The sequence below is a fragment of the Sparus aurata genome, chromosome 13 (assembly GCF_900880675.1).
Source record: "Sparus aurata chromosome 13, fSpaAur1.1, whole genome shotgun sequence".
NCBI classification, from domain to species: domain Eukaryota; kingdom Metazoa; phylum Chordata; class Actinopteri; order Spariformes; family Sparidae; genus Sparus; species Sparus aurata.
The window spans coordinates 8,172,096-8,189,001 of NC_044199.1; the positions used below are offsets into that span (position 1 = coordinate 8,172,096).

The 16,906-nt window shown below is 43.7% G+C and overlaps 1 protein-coding gene across 1 annotated transcript; it reads left to right on the plus strand.

Annotated features, from left to right (window-relative positions):
• The first annotated feature begins 950 nt into the window (after positions 1-950).
• On the plus strand, positions 951-16,122 carry scn4bb (sodium channel, voltage-gated, type IV, beta b). The gene is made up of 6 exons (XM_030439016.1): positions 951-1,350; positions 1,648-1,939; positions 7,943-8,106; positions 8,204-8,423; positions 10,789-10,918; positions 11,046-16,122. The coding sequence occupies exons 2-6, from the start codon at positions 1,855-1,857 to the stop codon at positions 11,140-11,142; spliced, it is 696 nt and encodes a 231-aa protein (XP_030294876.1). The 5' UTR covers positions 951-1,350; positions 1,648-1,854; the 3' UTR covers positions 11,143-16,122.
• Positions 16,123-16,906: the final 784 nt, after the last annotated feature.

Genomic DNA, 16,906 nt, shown 5'->3' on the forward strand with positions numbered 1-16,906 from the left:
TTCCCCTGTGCTCCAATTAACCTCTTACCAACCACCTTTTCTCTGCCAATGAGCAGTCACCCTTTCCGTTTACAGTAACCCTCCGTGAAACAGTGTTTTTTTTTTGTTTAACGGATGGGAGTTTGAGAGGCACGCGGTCTTTAATGCAACATTAGTCGGATCCAGAATTGACTAATCGAGTCTGAAAACCGAGCTATGCGCCTCCTGCGGTGAATAGTGCCGACACATGATATTGATTTGACTGATGCGTTAATACATTTATGGGATGGGAGGGGGGGTGGGGTTCTGTTGTGAGAAATGACTGCACACGCCGCCTCGGGTGAGAGTAATGAACTCCTCGTGGTGCACAAGATAGTTTGACCTTCTGAGGCATTGAACGGGACACGCGTGCACAGGACGCGGGTGGTCGTGGGTGTTGGGGGGCAATGTGCTTCCTGGCAGGAATAAAGGTAAAGGAATGAAATAAGGTAAAAGCTTCCAAAGTCACATTGCAGTTAAAAAAAACAACAGACTTTTTTCTCCCCCCCTTCCCTTACTTGTGATTCCTGATCCCTGGACGGACGGTGACGTTATCAGTGACAGGAGGCGTCTCTTTATGAATGGAGCATCCTGATATGGGACCGTGCGTCTGGGCCCCTTCTCTGGGGTGGTGGGGGTTGGGGCGGGGGGGCTGCATTACACAACCTCCTCCTCCTCTTCCTCCTCCTCAACCTGCACTGCAGAACTTTTCTCTGATCTTCACAAACACTCTGACAAAAGTGCCTGAGTCTGCATACACGCCCCGAGTCAGGAGAGGGGGGAGGGAGGCTGAGGGGAGGGCAGGGGAGGGGAGCAGGGAGAGGAGGAGGAGGAGGAGGAGGAGGAGGAGGAGGAGTGAATGTGGGGGGTTGATGGAGGAGAGGAAAGAGAACAAGAGGGATACGGCGGCAGGTAAGGGAGGGGAGAGAGGGAGAGAGAGAGAGAGGGGGAGGGAGAGAGAGAGAGAGAGAGGTGGCATGCAGCCAAACGGAGGGGATGGGGAAAAAGTTGTGAGGTAGCCAGAGGGACGGGCAGGGAGAAGCTGCACTGGGGGCTCTGCTGAGGAGGATATGAGAGCCTCTCCTCCCGTCCATCTGTCTCTCTGCGTCCCTGTCTGTCTGTCTGTCTGTCTCCCCCCTCTCCCCTCTTAATTGTCTCTCATCCCGGCTGCCGCTGCAATGTGGCTTTCTCTGCAGTGAAAGTGCTGGCTGGCGGATTCTCCTTGAGTGAACCCTGACTGTGCGCAGTGAGCGTTGGCCGCTCTGCCGCTGTCCTGTCCACACTGACTCAGCTGTGCCGGCCTGCGAGTGAGCAGCAGCTGCAGAGAAGCAGGTAAGGCATGACAAAAACTTGAAACTGCGCTCAGCATCGTGTTGTGTGTTTTCCTTTAAGCTTTAGCTCTGCAACCGACAGAGAGATATGGTGTGTGTGTGTGGGTGTGTGTGTGTGTGTGTGTGAGGATATGCAGAAAAATATGCAATCTGTGCAAAGATGTAACTTTTTACTGCACTGCCTTTGCTTTTATAGTAACTCACTGTCCCTGTTTTAATATTACAGTTGCTTCACTTTTCCCCTCCTTCTCGTCTGTGTGTCCTCTGCCCTCTGTCTAACCTACAGTCTCGTCCACAGGCAGTGCTGGCAGGCAGGCTCACCACCCCCCGGGGACCGCTGGCTGGAGGTGCAACATTGGGACGTGCCTCGTTTTGGGGGTCCAGCCAGCATTTAATCCAGCGTAGCAGAGAGGCCGAGTTGCGCTAAAGGAATTTTTAATACCAGCCATCCCGAGCCGGGGCTGGATCCTGTGGCAGCATCTGTTTTGGAGCACATCTGGCCGCGATGGAGGTCCAGTGGGCTGGGGTTGACCCCCCGAGGCTGGGCCCTCCACACACAGCCGCTGGCCTGATATTCACCATAGTGCTCGGTAACGTCTATATTTCACCTTACGTCATCTCCCTTTGGCCCATGTGCACCACTTCCTACCCATCTCTCTTTTTTAAAAACTTCACATTTGTTCCCCCTGTTCCTCCTTGAGCTTGTGCCAACATCAGCATGTCTTTGTGTGGCGACGCAGAGCCGTGTTGCCGTGGCTTTTTTCAGGATCTGTCATTGACCTTCATCTGATGCTGACCTAGGTGCTGCAATTACATTTAAGTAGCTGGTACAGTCTGTTTAGAAGAAGGGTTTTGCATTCGGTGACAAGACTAGTGTGCGTTTCATCAGATGAGCAAATCTGTGCAGCTGGTTCTGCCTGAAAGGAACGATGAACGTTGTTTGAAACAAAAAAAGTGGTAGTTTAGAATAAAGTCTTTGGCTTCCAGGTCTTAAAAAATTGTTGCTACAGTTAAACAGCCTGGTGTTACGTGGGATCCATAATGGTTTGGATTAGGATTGTATGTCCACGAAAGGAAGCGTCAGCAAGATAGAGCGGCCCGTGTGCTGGTGGAAAAGCTGTGTCAGACTATAAGCACTTTAAATGAGGCCCTGTCATTCACAGCGTGTCGTGCAGGACCAGATGTGTATCTGCAGTATTACAGCAGCAGGGTCACTCAGACTTTTGTTTCATTAATTTCATCCACTGATTATTTTCTCGATTGATCGGCTAGTTGTTTGATCTAAAAAAATGTCGATCAGCCCACGGTGACGGTGACGACCCGAGTCATAGAGGAGTAAAGAAACCTGAAAATATTCACACGTCCAGAGGCTGGAATCTGGAAATTCCCACTGGAAATTTGAGGGTTTTTCTTTCCTTAAAACTGATTAAACGATTATCAAAGTAGGTTGCGATTAATTTGATATTGATTAGTCGTTGCAGCTCTCAAGGATTGGTCACTTTTGCAGTGGTTATTGCTGTCAGTAAATCCAAAATCAGATCTGAGCCTGACGGAGGTGGCCGCCTCTTATCATCTGGGTTGTGGTGTATCAGGTGTGGATAATGTATTCTGTATGCCTGAACAGACATCTCCATCAGAGTGTCTCCTTAACTTCATTAAAGAAATGCACCCTGAAAAATCCTCCCATTAGAATGAAATTTCAGCCATCGTTCTTTCAGACACAGCAGATACAAGCTGTCGCTATTGTTCCTGCATTCATTGCTTACACTTTACACTATACGCGCACCAGTGGAGCTGTAGTGCAGCAAGCGCGTATTAAAAAAGTTGAACCTCCAGGAGACTTGGGCTCCAAAACTACCCTCAAACATTCACAGCCTAGTAAAGTTCATTGATTATTAATTATTTCTGAATCAGTTTTAAAATATTCACGGTCGCTCTCTCTCCCTTCGCATTTACGCACATGGACGGATTTGTGAGTGGAGCTGTGTTGCCAGGTAAACACTTTAATATTGTTATTTTCAGGAGCAGAATGGCTGCCTCTTGCTCACAGGTGTCGTCTTTATTTAGACTGAAGAAGAAGAAAACATGTCGGGGTGCGCACAACAACAAACCTGCGTGGTAGACGAGCAGGTGCAGCATGAACGATATTACAGCAAAGAATCTCAGCGTCGTCGTTTTATTGTGTTTTACGTATTTCTGTGTATCAAATTAGTTCCCTGCATCACTTATTATATGTACCTAATCCTCTCCACCTCAACAGTGCTGACGAGGTGATTAAATGGGCCATGAGGTAATTTTTTAGTTTGTTGGGACCTTTAAAAAAAAATTAAAAATCAATCAATGAAGATCTTTCTCACAAAACTACATCTGTTCATCTGTGAGCCACATTTTCACAGGCTGGTCATTTTGTGGAAACATGTGCAATGATGGGAAATCAGGCTGAGATGTATTGAAGTATTCATGGAAACTGTGAGATAGTGACTGTGAGAGCACTATAAGAGGTTTGCATCTTTGAATGTCTCTGCATTCTGTAAGATACGGCCGGTATAAAACATAATGTAGAGAAACAGTGTTGACGATTTGTCAGTCGTCTATGTATTGTGTTACAGAGATATCTACCCAAGTTAGGATGCTAATCAGCTAGCCTCTGTCTTATGATATCACTTCACCCACTTCATCACCCCCGTCGTTTCAGCCGGGAGATATAAAAGTGTCACGTTCGCTACTTAGTCTAAGAATTAAACAAAATTAACTCACAAAGCATCAAGAAAGGAGATATTTTTACACTTATTTTGCTTTCCGAAGAAAAAAATACCACAGTGCACCCCCTTAAATCTAGTTTCTCTCTTTAACTGAACTAAGGCGAGCTGAATAGCCTTGTTAACTCATCCTAAAACACACTTCATCGAACCACAACATCAACCAATCAAACTTGCCAAAGCCCTCCGGGATTTGTCTTTTCGCAATCACCTCTGGTTGGGTTGAAATAAAATCCTCAAGTCACAGAGTAAGATGTGAAATTATTCCAGCTCTACATGCCCGACTCTCTCTCGCTCGTCTGCTGCTTCACTCCTCATCTGGTCTCTTACCTCTTACCCGCGGAGTCATAGGTCCTGATTGGAGATGCTGTAAACGGCCTCCAGACTGTATCTCCTGTCAGCCACATCAGGGCCACTTAGCTCCACAGAGCTACATGCTAACATCTGCTCGTAGCCACAGCAAAGCGTGTAATGAGCAGCAGCAAGCAGTTTTGCTGGGCCCTGTCATTTTTAAGCTACTTTCAAATTCTGGCTGTTTCTTACAAATCACTCATTTAAGAGACATCTTGTGTTGTTTCCTCGACATTCCACCCATTGAAACTGCAGCGGCTCTGCAGCGTGTCTCCTCTCACCCCTTTGAATTAGACTGATTCTTGTCCTGTCTAAACCTAAAATGTACAAAAATCACAGTTTTAAAACCAAAAAAAGAAATCTGCTGGATACATCGGCCGTTATTAGCTCACTGTAGATGTACTGCATCTGTGTGGGTGTTAACGTCGGCTGATGGGTATCAAGACATTGCAGCAGGCCTACAGAACTGAGAGCGCACTAACACGTTTATCTTACTGGTAAAAGTATTATTATTATTGAGTTTAGCATTTCAGTTCGAGGCTCAGGCTATGTATATGTCTTGCGGTTTGGATATACTACATCTTTAAAAGGGACGTGGAGAGCATATTTTGCATTCGTCTGTATATTATTGTCCTGAAGTTGACATATATGGGCTAGAAACTGGAGCATCAGTGTCCTACTTTTATTTGGAAACTTTATCTTTCAATACAAAACTGTAATCAGAAACCTGAATAAGAAATTCAGAAAAGAGACGAAGGGTGGTAAAGACACAGATTTAAGGGGAGAGTGGTATTTGAATGTCGTCACAGACTTTATCATGTTACACTTGTGTTGTTCTTCGGTAACTGCTGCAGGGTCGTCTTACGGAAAACAAAGTCATGAGGAGACGTGGGGATAAAAAGGGGAATATTGAAAACATATTATATTGCAAAAATATTTTAAACCTTGTTCGGAAAAAGGCCCCGAGTGACACTAAAACTGTGAATGAGACAGGACCCCTCCTGCTGTTGCTCTCTCCTCACTGTTTCTATTACCTTTTTTTCTGCAAGCTCACTGTGCTGCATTGGACCAGCTGAGGAAAAAAGATTGGAGGGAGTGAGTTTGCGAGATAGCAAGAGTGAGAAGAGGATGAATCAATAACATCCCCACATACTGTACTCCCTCCTGTGCTGTGTGAAGCCCTATCGGTTTGGTCTTAGTCCCCGTTTGCTGCAGTGGTGCATGTCAGATGTTGACCTTGACCATGTTGCGAGCGAAGCGTGACGCTCTGTCCGTGAAAGCAGAGGAAAGAAATCACAGCGAACGCTGAAAGTGTCGAAAATGTTGCAGCTGCAGCTGCAGCCGCGGATCACACGCAGATGTGTCGGTGTGATGTTTTCTCTCTGTAACCTCTGCATCTGTGCACCTAGTCCTGCACCTCGTGAGCATGCAGTTTACGCCTCACACACTAGATGGAAGCATTACGCACCGGGCGCTTTAATGGTGCTAAAGAGGAAGAGGACAGGCCAACGGTACAGCCTGTCATTGATCTGCCTTTCTCTTTTCTACCTGTGACCTTGACACACGTCTGTTCACAAGCCGGATGAGGAGGCCGACTACCTGCTCTGTCTGGAAAAAAAGAGGAGGAGGAAAACAATAATAAAAAAGATGTGCCAGTTTTCCCCGACCCGTCTGCTTCGATTGGTGGAAGTAAGATTGAGTCACCGCGACTTCCCGATGCTGTCCGACTGTGGTCCCTGGTGTAGAGTTACACGTTTCACATGGGCAGAGCAGATTTCATCCTCTTATTCACAGTAATGTCACAGCAAGGACTTTCTGGTGTCATGTTACTGAGGGTTGGACCGGTCAAGTGGCAGTAATAGCAGACGTATAATGTACATATGCAATAATGTGCTCTTAATATGTGGGAATTTAAATAAAACAATCAAAGAGTTAACTAACATTGTAATTAGAATCTACAAAAGTAACAGTTTTAATGTTCTGTATTACTGCCAGCCTGAAAACCTCCTCACGGGGGTCCAAAGCTCACGTGCTGTTGGTGTAAACAACGGCAAAGCTCAGTCCGGACTGCTAGCTGCACCGCTAACTGAGCTAACGAGCTAACAAGCTAATGGCAGCAACAGTTACTGTGACGAGAGTGTGTTTGCTATGTAGGGTAAATTGTTTAAAAGCTTTTTTATATCTGGGGGATTTGATTAGATAAATTATATATAACATTTTCCCACACATTAGTCAAAGTACAGAACCAAGGCAGCACGTGCATTTCGTGCCACACTGAAGTGTTTTTAATCTCGTATTCCAGCTTTCTGAGGTTTAATGAGGCAGATTTGCTGTCACCATCCATGAACTTGTACTCATTGTCGTTGTTTACTTTTTTTTGTGACCTCCACCACAGAGGTTATGTTTTCACCCGTATCTGCTTGTTGGTTGGTTGGTTTGACAGCAGGATTACACAAAAAAAAAATGTATTAGCCTGACACCTGGATGGAAGGTCTCGGCCCAAAACAGACCCCTTTGACTTTTGGTGTTTATCAGGATAAATGGATGGATGCAATATTTTATTTTTATTTTTTTTGTGTTTGTGTGTGTGTGTGTGTGGCATCAGGCATGTTTATGTGGCTGATATCGAAGAGTGAGTACTGAAGGGGACTGTTGGGCCTCGGCAGAGGTATGCGCTCTACTGAGTGCTGCTCTAGTTTGTACTGATTTCAAGTGCAGATTGTTGATATTGTGTAGAGCATTGTCAGAGTCTTATGAAGAAAGTCTCTCACAGAAGGAAAGAAATCAGTAGTCATCAGTCACCCGGCACAAAACTTAAATACTTTCAAGGTTACCAGATTTATTCAACCATGACGCTCATATTACTTTATTGGTTAATGGTTTGGGCTCATGGGTTATGATGTTTTATTATTTAAGAATCTGGATACTGAATTGTAAGAACATTTGGGGAGCGTGCTTGCTTGCTTTCTTGCGGAGGGTTGTACAGATTCATTGGTTCAGATATCTGTCTGTAAAATACGGTGACACCCAGTTTAGCTTAGCATAAAAGCTGCAAACGTGAAAACTAGGAACTCTAACTCTGTCTGAAGACAACAAGAAAGACTATTTCTTGACCAGGAGCTGTTACATCCATGTCCTTGGGAAGTCTCTGCTACCAGCCAACAACTAGTCCGGTCTGTGTGACCTGTAAAAAGTACATTTTCTTTTTTTTTTTTTTTTTTTGTACAAATTAAACAAACAAGATAAAATGCAATGGAATAGAAACTTGCTGGTTAGTGAACTTTAGCTTCTGTCTGAAAGAGGCTTGCTGTTTTAAATGCTAAACTAAGCTAACCTGTAGATATATATTTAACAAACTGATATGGGAGTGAGAGAGTTGTACTGATCCGAATTCTCCTCTATATTGAACTGTGGCCTTAAAGCAGGCTGACTTTGTTGCTGCTGCACTGTTAAACTAATTCTCGTTGTGTTTTTGTTCCTCAGGCCTGTGGTCGTCTCAGGCCCTTGAGATGTCTGTGGGGAAGATTCCCTTCCTGGAGGCGGTGAACGGCAGCACAGTAATGTTGCCTTGCACGTACGCCAGCTGCATCGGCATCAAGAACCTCTACTTCAGCTGGCAGTTCAATGACAACGGCACCATGCAGAAGGTTAGAGCCTTAAACTAGAACAGTCACGTTCTGGGAACTAGTAAGTGGTCCTTTTGGATGATTGATTGATGACTGATTACTCGTTGGTCCCAATCAGGTGTGTGACTCAGTGATATCGTCAGAGGGGGTGGTGCCAGTCGTGAATATATATCGGGAGCGGGTGGAGTTTGTGGGGAAAAACGATCACAACAACATCTCCATCTTGCTGTGGAACATCACCTTCGAGGACGATGGCTACTACACTTGTTTCGGACGCAACCCCAAAGAGAAGGGCAAGAACCACAGTGCCGTCTTCCACCTCATTGTGGTGGACGAGTGTGAGTGGTCGAAGTCTGTGAGGGAGGGGTCTGGTTTTGTGTTTATTGTCCTTTTACGAGACAACTAGATGGGGGCAAAATGGTATTTCTATGATAGTTTTGTTGTATATGCAGACAACGTTTTAAAAAAACTTGCCCAGATGATCCTAAATTAACCTATTAGTCATATCTATGAATAACTCTTCCGCCCCTCTCTGTAACTCAAATGAGCCCAATTGTGTGGAAAACCCATCACTATAGATAACTATACACCCTGACATACTGTAAATTGGCCAATCACAAATGTGGGACAGCTCATCGGGGCCCACTTCATGCCCCCATAATGTGCATACCGGAGTGAAAATAAACTAGAACATGCATTCATTTCTATGTTGAAGATGAAATAAATCAGGCCACGTATACACAGACAGTCCCGCTGAAGAAATGCAAAGTCTGCTGGGAAAAAAAAAAAAATCCCCTTGCACAAGCAAAACAATAATCCTGCAGAGGGAAAATAAATCCTGGGGTGACAGTAAAAGATGAATTAAATAATTATTTTCATGATTAGTTAGTCTCCATCCTCATTTTCTAGTTTTTAAACATACGGTAGTTAAATGAGTTATTCTTCATCACTGTTAAAATCTTCAGTGCTGTTTCTAACAAGGAGGAAAGATGTTAACTGATTTTATTTTTAAACAGAATGCAGTGCACCTGTAGTTTGTGCCAGTACTGTACACTAACTGTAGATGCTGAATAAGCAAAATGCATATTTACACTGAGAATATTCTGAGATGTTTAAAGGGGCTCTGTGTTACAATTTGTATCACTTTACATGTGTGAATCACTTTTTTTTATCACATGTGAACAGATTGTTGCGTGACATGAAAAGTGAGACCTTCCCCGTCTCTCTCTCTCTCTCTGTTACGTATACAAGCCTGTGGACGATGCGTTCAAGTTGTTTCATGCTGCTGGACTGGATTTCTTTCTGACTTTATGCACGTACTTGAGTGCCTCATCTCCAGAACCTCTGCACAGTCCCTTTGAAGAGAAAAAAATATATTCATGAAAAGCTTGTGGCTGCGTCCGTTTTTTTAGTATAAGAAACTTGCACTTTACTTGAGTATTTATTTACTCTCTGTGACTTTCTACTTCTACTCCGCTATATTTTGGAAGCAAAATATTGTACTTTTACTGACTACATTTCTTTGATAACTTTAGTTGTTAGCTACTTGCTGTATCAGAGCCAAGGTGGCGCATTTTAAAGGGACAGTGTGTAACGATTTAAGTAATTTATTTACTCAAATCAACGTCTTCGTTCATAAGTAAGTCCTCATTGGTGTACAATTACCTCTGCCAACAATCTGACTTATCCTCCAGAGCAAAGAATTACTTATCTGAATATACATAGCACGGGCAAGCTCTATGGAGGCCGCCATGTCTTTCCGGTTTTAAAAAAAACTATGGACTGCCGAGAGGGACACAAAGCACCACGTGGTACTACGTAGTAAGGCTAAACGCGTTTTTCGCTCAGAGCCAGCTTGACTGCGGAACTGACAGGGAGCTTTTTAGTTATAACCCTTTAGTTTTATAGCCTTAATAACTAACTACATCTTTACCTCATTACTTGAATCAGTAGAAATACTCGACGCTGTCGGGAAAGAGTCCATATTTTGAAAATGAGTTTCTTGTCCGTCAGGGCCACCGTAGCTTCCGGAACGTCTCCAACGTCTTCAGAACGGGAGGGGTGAGCAAAGGAGTGTTGCAATGTAGAACCTCACAGCTAGATGGCGCTGAATACTTACATATATATTACACACTGTCCCTTTAAAGTTAATTTATTTAATCAGTTTAAAATAAAAGATATTAAGGAAAAGGCTGCATATCCAAAAGCCTGACTTTTGGATACTTTTTACAACACTAAGGAGAAATTCAAAAGAAATCTATTTTTTGTAATCTAATGGGTTCAGTCTGATAACAAAAATTGCCGTGTAAATTTTATTCAGAAAATATATTTCAAAGTAAGCTAACTCAACCATGCTGACAAGGGAATAAAGACGATTCACCACGTATCACTAAAACAGTTCTGGGAAAGTACAAGCAAAAGGAACAAATATCACAAATTATGAGCTCCCTATTGTTTTTCGTATATTTTAAATCAATATTCCAGTGTGTCAGGCTCTGAGGAGATGGCTGCAGCTGTGGCCAGACTCTAACCTGCTGTCCAGCGACCAACTTGTCTCAATAAAAAGGCTTTTTTAAACAGCTCAAAATGCAGCCAGGGCTCTCTGACATGATATATAAATGTCTGTTTTTCTCTGACGTCTGCTGTAACTGTTTGTATGTTTCCATCATCGTCATCCTTTTTGTTTGTTGTTGCTGTCTGCAGTGAGGGTGGTGGACAACACGCTGGCCACCATCATAGCCTCATGTGTGGGCGGAGGCATCGCATTGCTAATGGGCTTCATGTTGCTCAAGAACTTCACTCTCTTTGTTCTTGCCAAGCTTGAGGAGAAAAAGTGAGTTTCCACGACCACCTGAGTGTATATCAGCAATGTGACCGCCTCGAACTGCTGAAACGAAGCAAGTTCTTCGAGCTGCCACGATTTAACTTTAACTTCTTCTGTTTTTCTTCCCCCCCTGCAGTAAGGAGTGCCTTGTAACCTCATCAGGGATCGATAACACAGAAAATGGCCTCTCAGGATCCAAAGCTGATTCAAAACCGACACCAAAAAAGAAATGAGAAAGCGCATGTATATATAACCTTATGAGTACTCACATTTCTGTACCTACTTTGCATATATTTGTATATATGCACATGTGTTTTGCGCACATGCAAGTTCATTATAATCGAGTTGGGATCTTAAAGCTCTGCCTGGCTGTGGCCTTTAAAGGGAAAACACACACACAAACACACGTGGACTCAGCGATGCCACGTGTGCATGAGTAGTAACTGCAGATGATATACAACTAAACTGTCATTTAAAGTGTGCACACGGTTAGCTAACGTCTAACGTGTAATTTGACGTGCCGGAGACACTTTAGCTTGATTTATTTACGATTAGCACTTATTTCACGTATATATTTACTTCCCACCTCCCACCAGGTTTTCCGTACAGCCCATCACAATTACCTGTAAACATATTTTCTGTCATTTTTGTTTGTTTTGTGTGTGTGTGTGTGTGTTTAGGGGAGCCATATCTGTGTGGTTTGACAAGGAAGCCTAGTGTGCACTTTGACGTCATGGAGATGGGCTGATGGTTCACAGAGCCTGAATATCGAGCCACAGTAGGGGTGGAAAGTACAGGTTGTACGACAGGGTGGAAGACGGCACCTGTGAGGTTTAAATCAACTGGCTCTGTATGATTTGAACACGACGGTGATGATGATGCAGATGCCGCCAGGGAGCCACATGATCAGTTCAGTTCCTTTTATTGCAAAACTGGGAGATGATGGGGGCGGAGAGAAACGGATCCAGGGAGGGTTGCGGGGTCGCTTGACTGAAGGTGGTTTCCCAGGCAGAGCGGCATGTATAGTGAACAAGCAGCAGGCTCGACAGGTGAGGAGGATGAGGCGGTGCCAGAGTCAGGGGAGGCAGGACTGGGAGGAGGAAAAACATACAACAAGGTTAGTCGCTGGCAGAACGTCGAATAGCAGAACATCTTGAACGTGGGCATGCTTGGCAGGGTGGAGAAGATGGCTGAGCGGAGTTTTTGAGGACGTCTTTGTCACGGTGATGAGGTGCAGCTGGCGGCGCTTGCCTGACTCCGTCACACCTGCAGACAATCATTCACATCGAGGAGAAAGAGAGAGGGAGAGAGTGCTGCTCCAATGTAGACCAAAGGTTAGGATGAAACATCAGATAGTGTTCTAGGTAGCAGATGGAACAGATGGATAGGTGGCGGCGAGGTCGTCATCCGATTCATAATTACTGAACAACTCCACTGAATTTCAACCTGTCCTCCAGCATCGTTTTCTCCAATTCTGTTTAAGTTCTTCATCCATACATAGATGATGCTTCAAATACTCCTTGGTGCACAGGAGAAGGTACATTAATGCATTTAAAGAAAGACCGCCATGTGGACAGAGGGGGCGCTACTCATGTCTGAACAGTAAGCTAAGTGTCTCTGGTGGATGGTTTGTCTTTTTAAACTCATTAGATAGAAAACAAATCAAGTGCACACATTATGAATTTATGCGGATGCTTGTGTGAATTCTTGTGTGGGCAGTTGATCAAACTGTGTGCGCGGGTTGAATCGAAACAGCTGTATATCACTTCTGCAACATTGTGCACTGTTTAAAGTGCTTTGTAAAGCCATGTTATACGAGTAACTGTCTGCGGCCGCAGCCAGAGCAGATGCACATTTGAAACTTTGACTGTTTTTCATCTAAAGTTAGAACAAAAATAACTTTTTTTATTTAAGTGCTCGAGACAGGGAATAATGCAATGTAGCTACAGCCGGGCTGAGTCCCTCAGAGTAGACGTAGTCAAGTCAGGATACAACAGCAGTCCAGTCCCACAAATCTACTGATAGATGTGAAGCTACTTACATTCGACACCTAGAGTTTGTTGTCGGACTTATTCAAACCATTTGGAAACAATAGGTGATTAACGTATTACTGACACAGATGCATGGAAGCCCTGAGAGGCGGGAAAAAAACATTCTGGTTATCCATTCTCTAAATTTGATCTGATTTTATGAATGGGCACAAAAAAAGTACGTTCTTCCGCCGCGCACCGGAAGTATTACCCATACTTGTCTCCTCAGAAATCTCGTCTGCAGTGCAGTGGTGCACTTCACCGTCTTTAGGCCAAAATAAGTATTACAGCAACCAACACTGAGAAATATGAACATGAACATCGAAAAACTTTTTGGCACTTTCCTGGCAAATCGTTTTTCTTTTTTGTCTGTTTTTAAGACATAACACAGGAGAAAACAATTTAGACCTGACGTTAAAAAAAATGGATCACCTGAATTTGTACTTCTGACCGGCCTCTCAAGGCTTCCGTACTGACGGTATCGACAGAACACTGTGGGATTCAGCCCGGCTCGTCACCCTCTACCCATCTTTGCTTGATATAAAAACACAGGTGCCTGTTAGTGCTTCTACGCTCCTCTGCCAGCGAGGACAACTACATACTGCAGAACAGACGATAAAACTCAGCAAACAGTAATAATACAACAAGCTTCTGAGCTGGAATGATAGACAATCCCCTGAAAACAATCCCCCCCACCCCTTTAGAAAATGAATGACCCTCTGATGATGCTGCTTTTAAGACAAATAACCAATGCATTTTAAGCATGTGCAACATGGGCCAGATTTTAGACACAATGCTAGAAAACAGAAATACATACTTTTTTTGGAATAATAAAAAAAACATGTTCTAATATACTAACGCTAGTAGCGTCAGCTCTGAGGTTGGCTGTAAATCCCATTCTATGCCATGCTAATTTCATCGTGCTAACCCTGGCTAAGGCTTAGCACTATTTGGTGATGTTGCCCCGGATACTGTATGCCTGGATCAGACTCAACATATCCACACTGCTTAGTGTCTGCCTCTTCATGGGAACGGCGCGATTTTCCTGAGAAACACATTCAGTCAGTGTTCTTCCTCTTTGCTATGAAGAATCTTTACCTGCAGCCCTGCAGTGACAAAGATAAACCTGGTGGTCCCGCCCATGCATACAGTACACAACCCATAGATTCATGGTTCAACTGATCATGGTATCTGGACGGGCTGAGTAGAGGGGCTGTAGTTCAAGCGTAACTCTGTTCAAGCAGGAAATAAGTGATGCTCTCAGTGGAGCCCAGTGACTGTGCCAAACGGGGATGACTCCAGCCGAGCATCACATCAGGGGATGAATGTATCTGTATCAACTGTATTACAACACACATCTGTTTCACGTCTAAGACACTGAATGTCTGGCTTTAAAAATAGAAAAATACCTCTGGAGAGTGGGACAGATGTGTGGATAACACTGTGTCAGGTCAGATATAAAACGTACCTCCCAAGTCGCAACAGGTGTTGACTGATCGTACTGTAATGCTAACGTGTGAATGTCCGGCTGTTTCTGAAACTCACTGTTACGTTAATAATAATGTGCCTCCACATTTGAAGACTCCAGTCCTTTAGTCACTGGCTTGAAGCAATATAATAAATGGGGGTGTGTTGGGCAAGACGTATATTTTTGTTGTATGTATAATCCAAACCAGTGTCGGTTTGTCACATTGATCACCCGAGTGAGATGAGAAGAAAACCAAACAGCCCGCGTGAGGAAGCAGCCAGGTGATTCTTTAAGGGTCTCATGTAATGATGTAACAATGTGAAGTAGTGGAACAGCGCAAGATATCAATCTTGTAGAAATTGTTTGTCATTTTGGGAAATCCACTTATTTGCTTTCTTGCCAAAGGTTAGATGATGAGATTGATACCACTCTCACATCTGTCCGATATATGTGAAGGAGCAGCCATTAGCTTGTTAGCTTAGCCTTGCATAAAGACTTGCAATCCTTGTTCTGTGCAATTGAAAGAAAATCCGCCCACCTGCACCTCTAAAGCTCAATAATTTACGCATTATATCTGACATTCTGGAGTCTCTGCTGGTTTAATAACAATTGCACAGCGGTGACAACTCTCAAGGAATTAAACAAGATATAATGTGTTCATTAGTTCGCAGTAAAAGGTGTTGGTAGCAAGCCGCAACCTCGAGGACTGATATGGGAAAATGCTGTTCATCAAATGGCCACTTGAGGCTGGCTCCGAAAGCAAGTCAGTCTCATGCTAAAGGTGCAGTATGTAAGAATTGGTCAACTGTTGGTTATCCTTCTCATCTATCTGTCAGCAACAAAGAAAATAAACATATTTCCCAAGATGTTGAATTATAGTCTAAAAGTATTAGTAATGAAAAAAAAAAGTATAATAAGGACAGAGAAGCCTAATTGATGAAAAAGCTGTGATGACTTCATTGCATGGGATCTTTGAAAAGATATCACAGGTACACAAGGTGCAAGATGTATTATGGGTAATATGCATTTGTCATATGTGTGTATGCCATATTCTTGTTTGCCTTAAAAGAGAAAATCCACCCTCGAGAAATCAGGTCTCCACTTCTGGTCTGTTGCTGTGACTTTGAAAACACGACGGCGGTGTTTTGCAGGATCATACGCTCAAATAATTTGATTGCAATAATTCAGTTTCAACTAATGAAGAGTGGGTTTTGTGTTGGGGAAAAAAAGAATGTGATTTGTTTGAATGTCAGTCTTTCTGAATCAATGTGAAACAGGCGTTTGGGTGACGTCGACGTCGCGTCAGCGCGGGCCTTATGATGACAAGCAACTCTATGCAAATCACAACAGAGGTGACGGTGTGTTTGTCATACTGCAGCTTTGCGTGACTGCGACGGTTCAGGTCTGTGAGCAATATAACCGTAGAGGATTCAGGTCCTGGATCAGAGAGTTGTGGTAATGGGATGCAGGGTGAATGGGGAACATCCAGAGAGGAGCCTCGAGTGGACTGGAGCCCCTGTACTCGGTCAGACCCTGCAGAGCGTATAGACTCATCGTACTCCACTGCTGCTCTTTGCACACGAATATACAGCTGTAATGCTCTGGTTCGCTCTCAAATGATGTCTCCATTTTCAACCTCTCATCTGTGCATATCAGCTCTTGATCTCTTTATTATAGAAACGTACAAAAATCTAATAAAGTTTTGAATAAAGATGCATCCTGTCATGTTTTTTTTTTAATGTGTGTGAAGGAACGCAAACACTCGACGTTTGACAGCAGTGCCTCCTGTCGGGCGGAGGGAGGAAGAACAAGAGGCCACGTTAAAAAGTGACACTATTTTTTTCAGGATGAGAAAAAAAATGCCCCCCCCTGATGATGTCATCAGGGTTATCGTTCATGTATATGTATCAAGTTGCATTATGGGAAGCATTGGATCCGGGTTTTTTTGGAGCTCAGGACTAAAAGTGAGGATATTTCTGCCTGTGCTGCATTAGTTATACAAGTTATGAACCAGGGGTCAGTCAGAACAGGTAAACAATCTGAAAAGGGAGAGGCAAAAGATAAAAAAGCAAAAAACAAACTGGGAATTAGTGGTGGAAGCTTGACACTAGGGACAAAGACATACTGGTAGAGGGAACAGGGAGCATACAGACTAAATACACAAGGAAGATGAGGATGATTAGACACCGGTGAAACACTTGAGGGCGGAGTGGACAATCACAATGGGCGGGAAGAGAAAGATCTGAAAAAACAGGAGAGCTGAGTAAACGTGAAATAAAACAGGAAATGTGACAAATAAGTAAAACATGAACTGTGAAGCAAGAGTAAAAAATATTATCAAACAATAATTTGGTGGCCCCCCTACAGTCACTCTGAGGACCCTGAAGACCGTCGTGGTATAAAAGTGCAGAACTGGAGAACGTCTACAACGAGCAGAGTGAAGGTGACAACATTAACCCACCGTCTTGTCAATACATTAACATTAGCAACAACACAAAT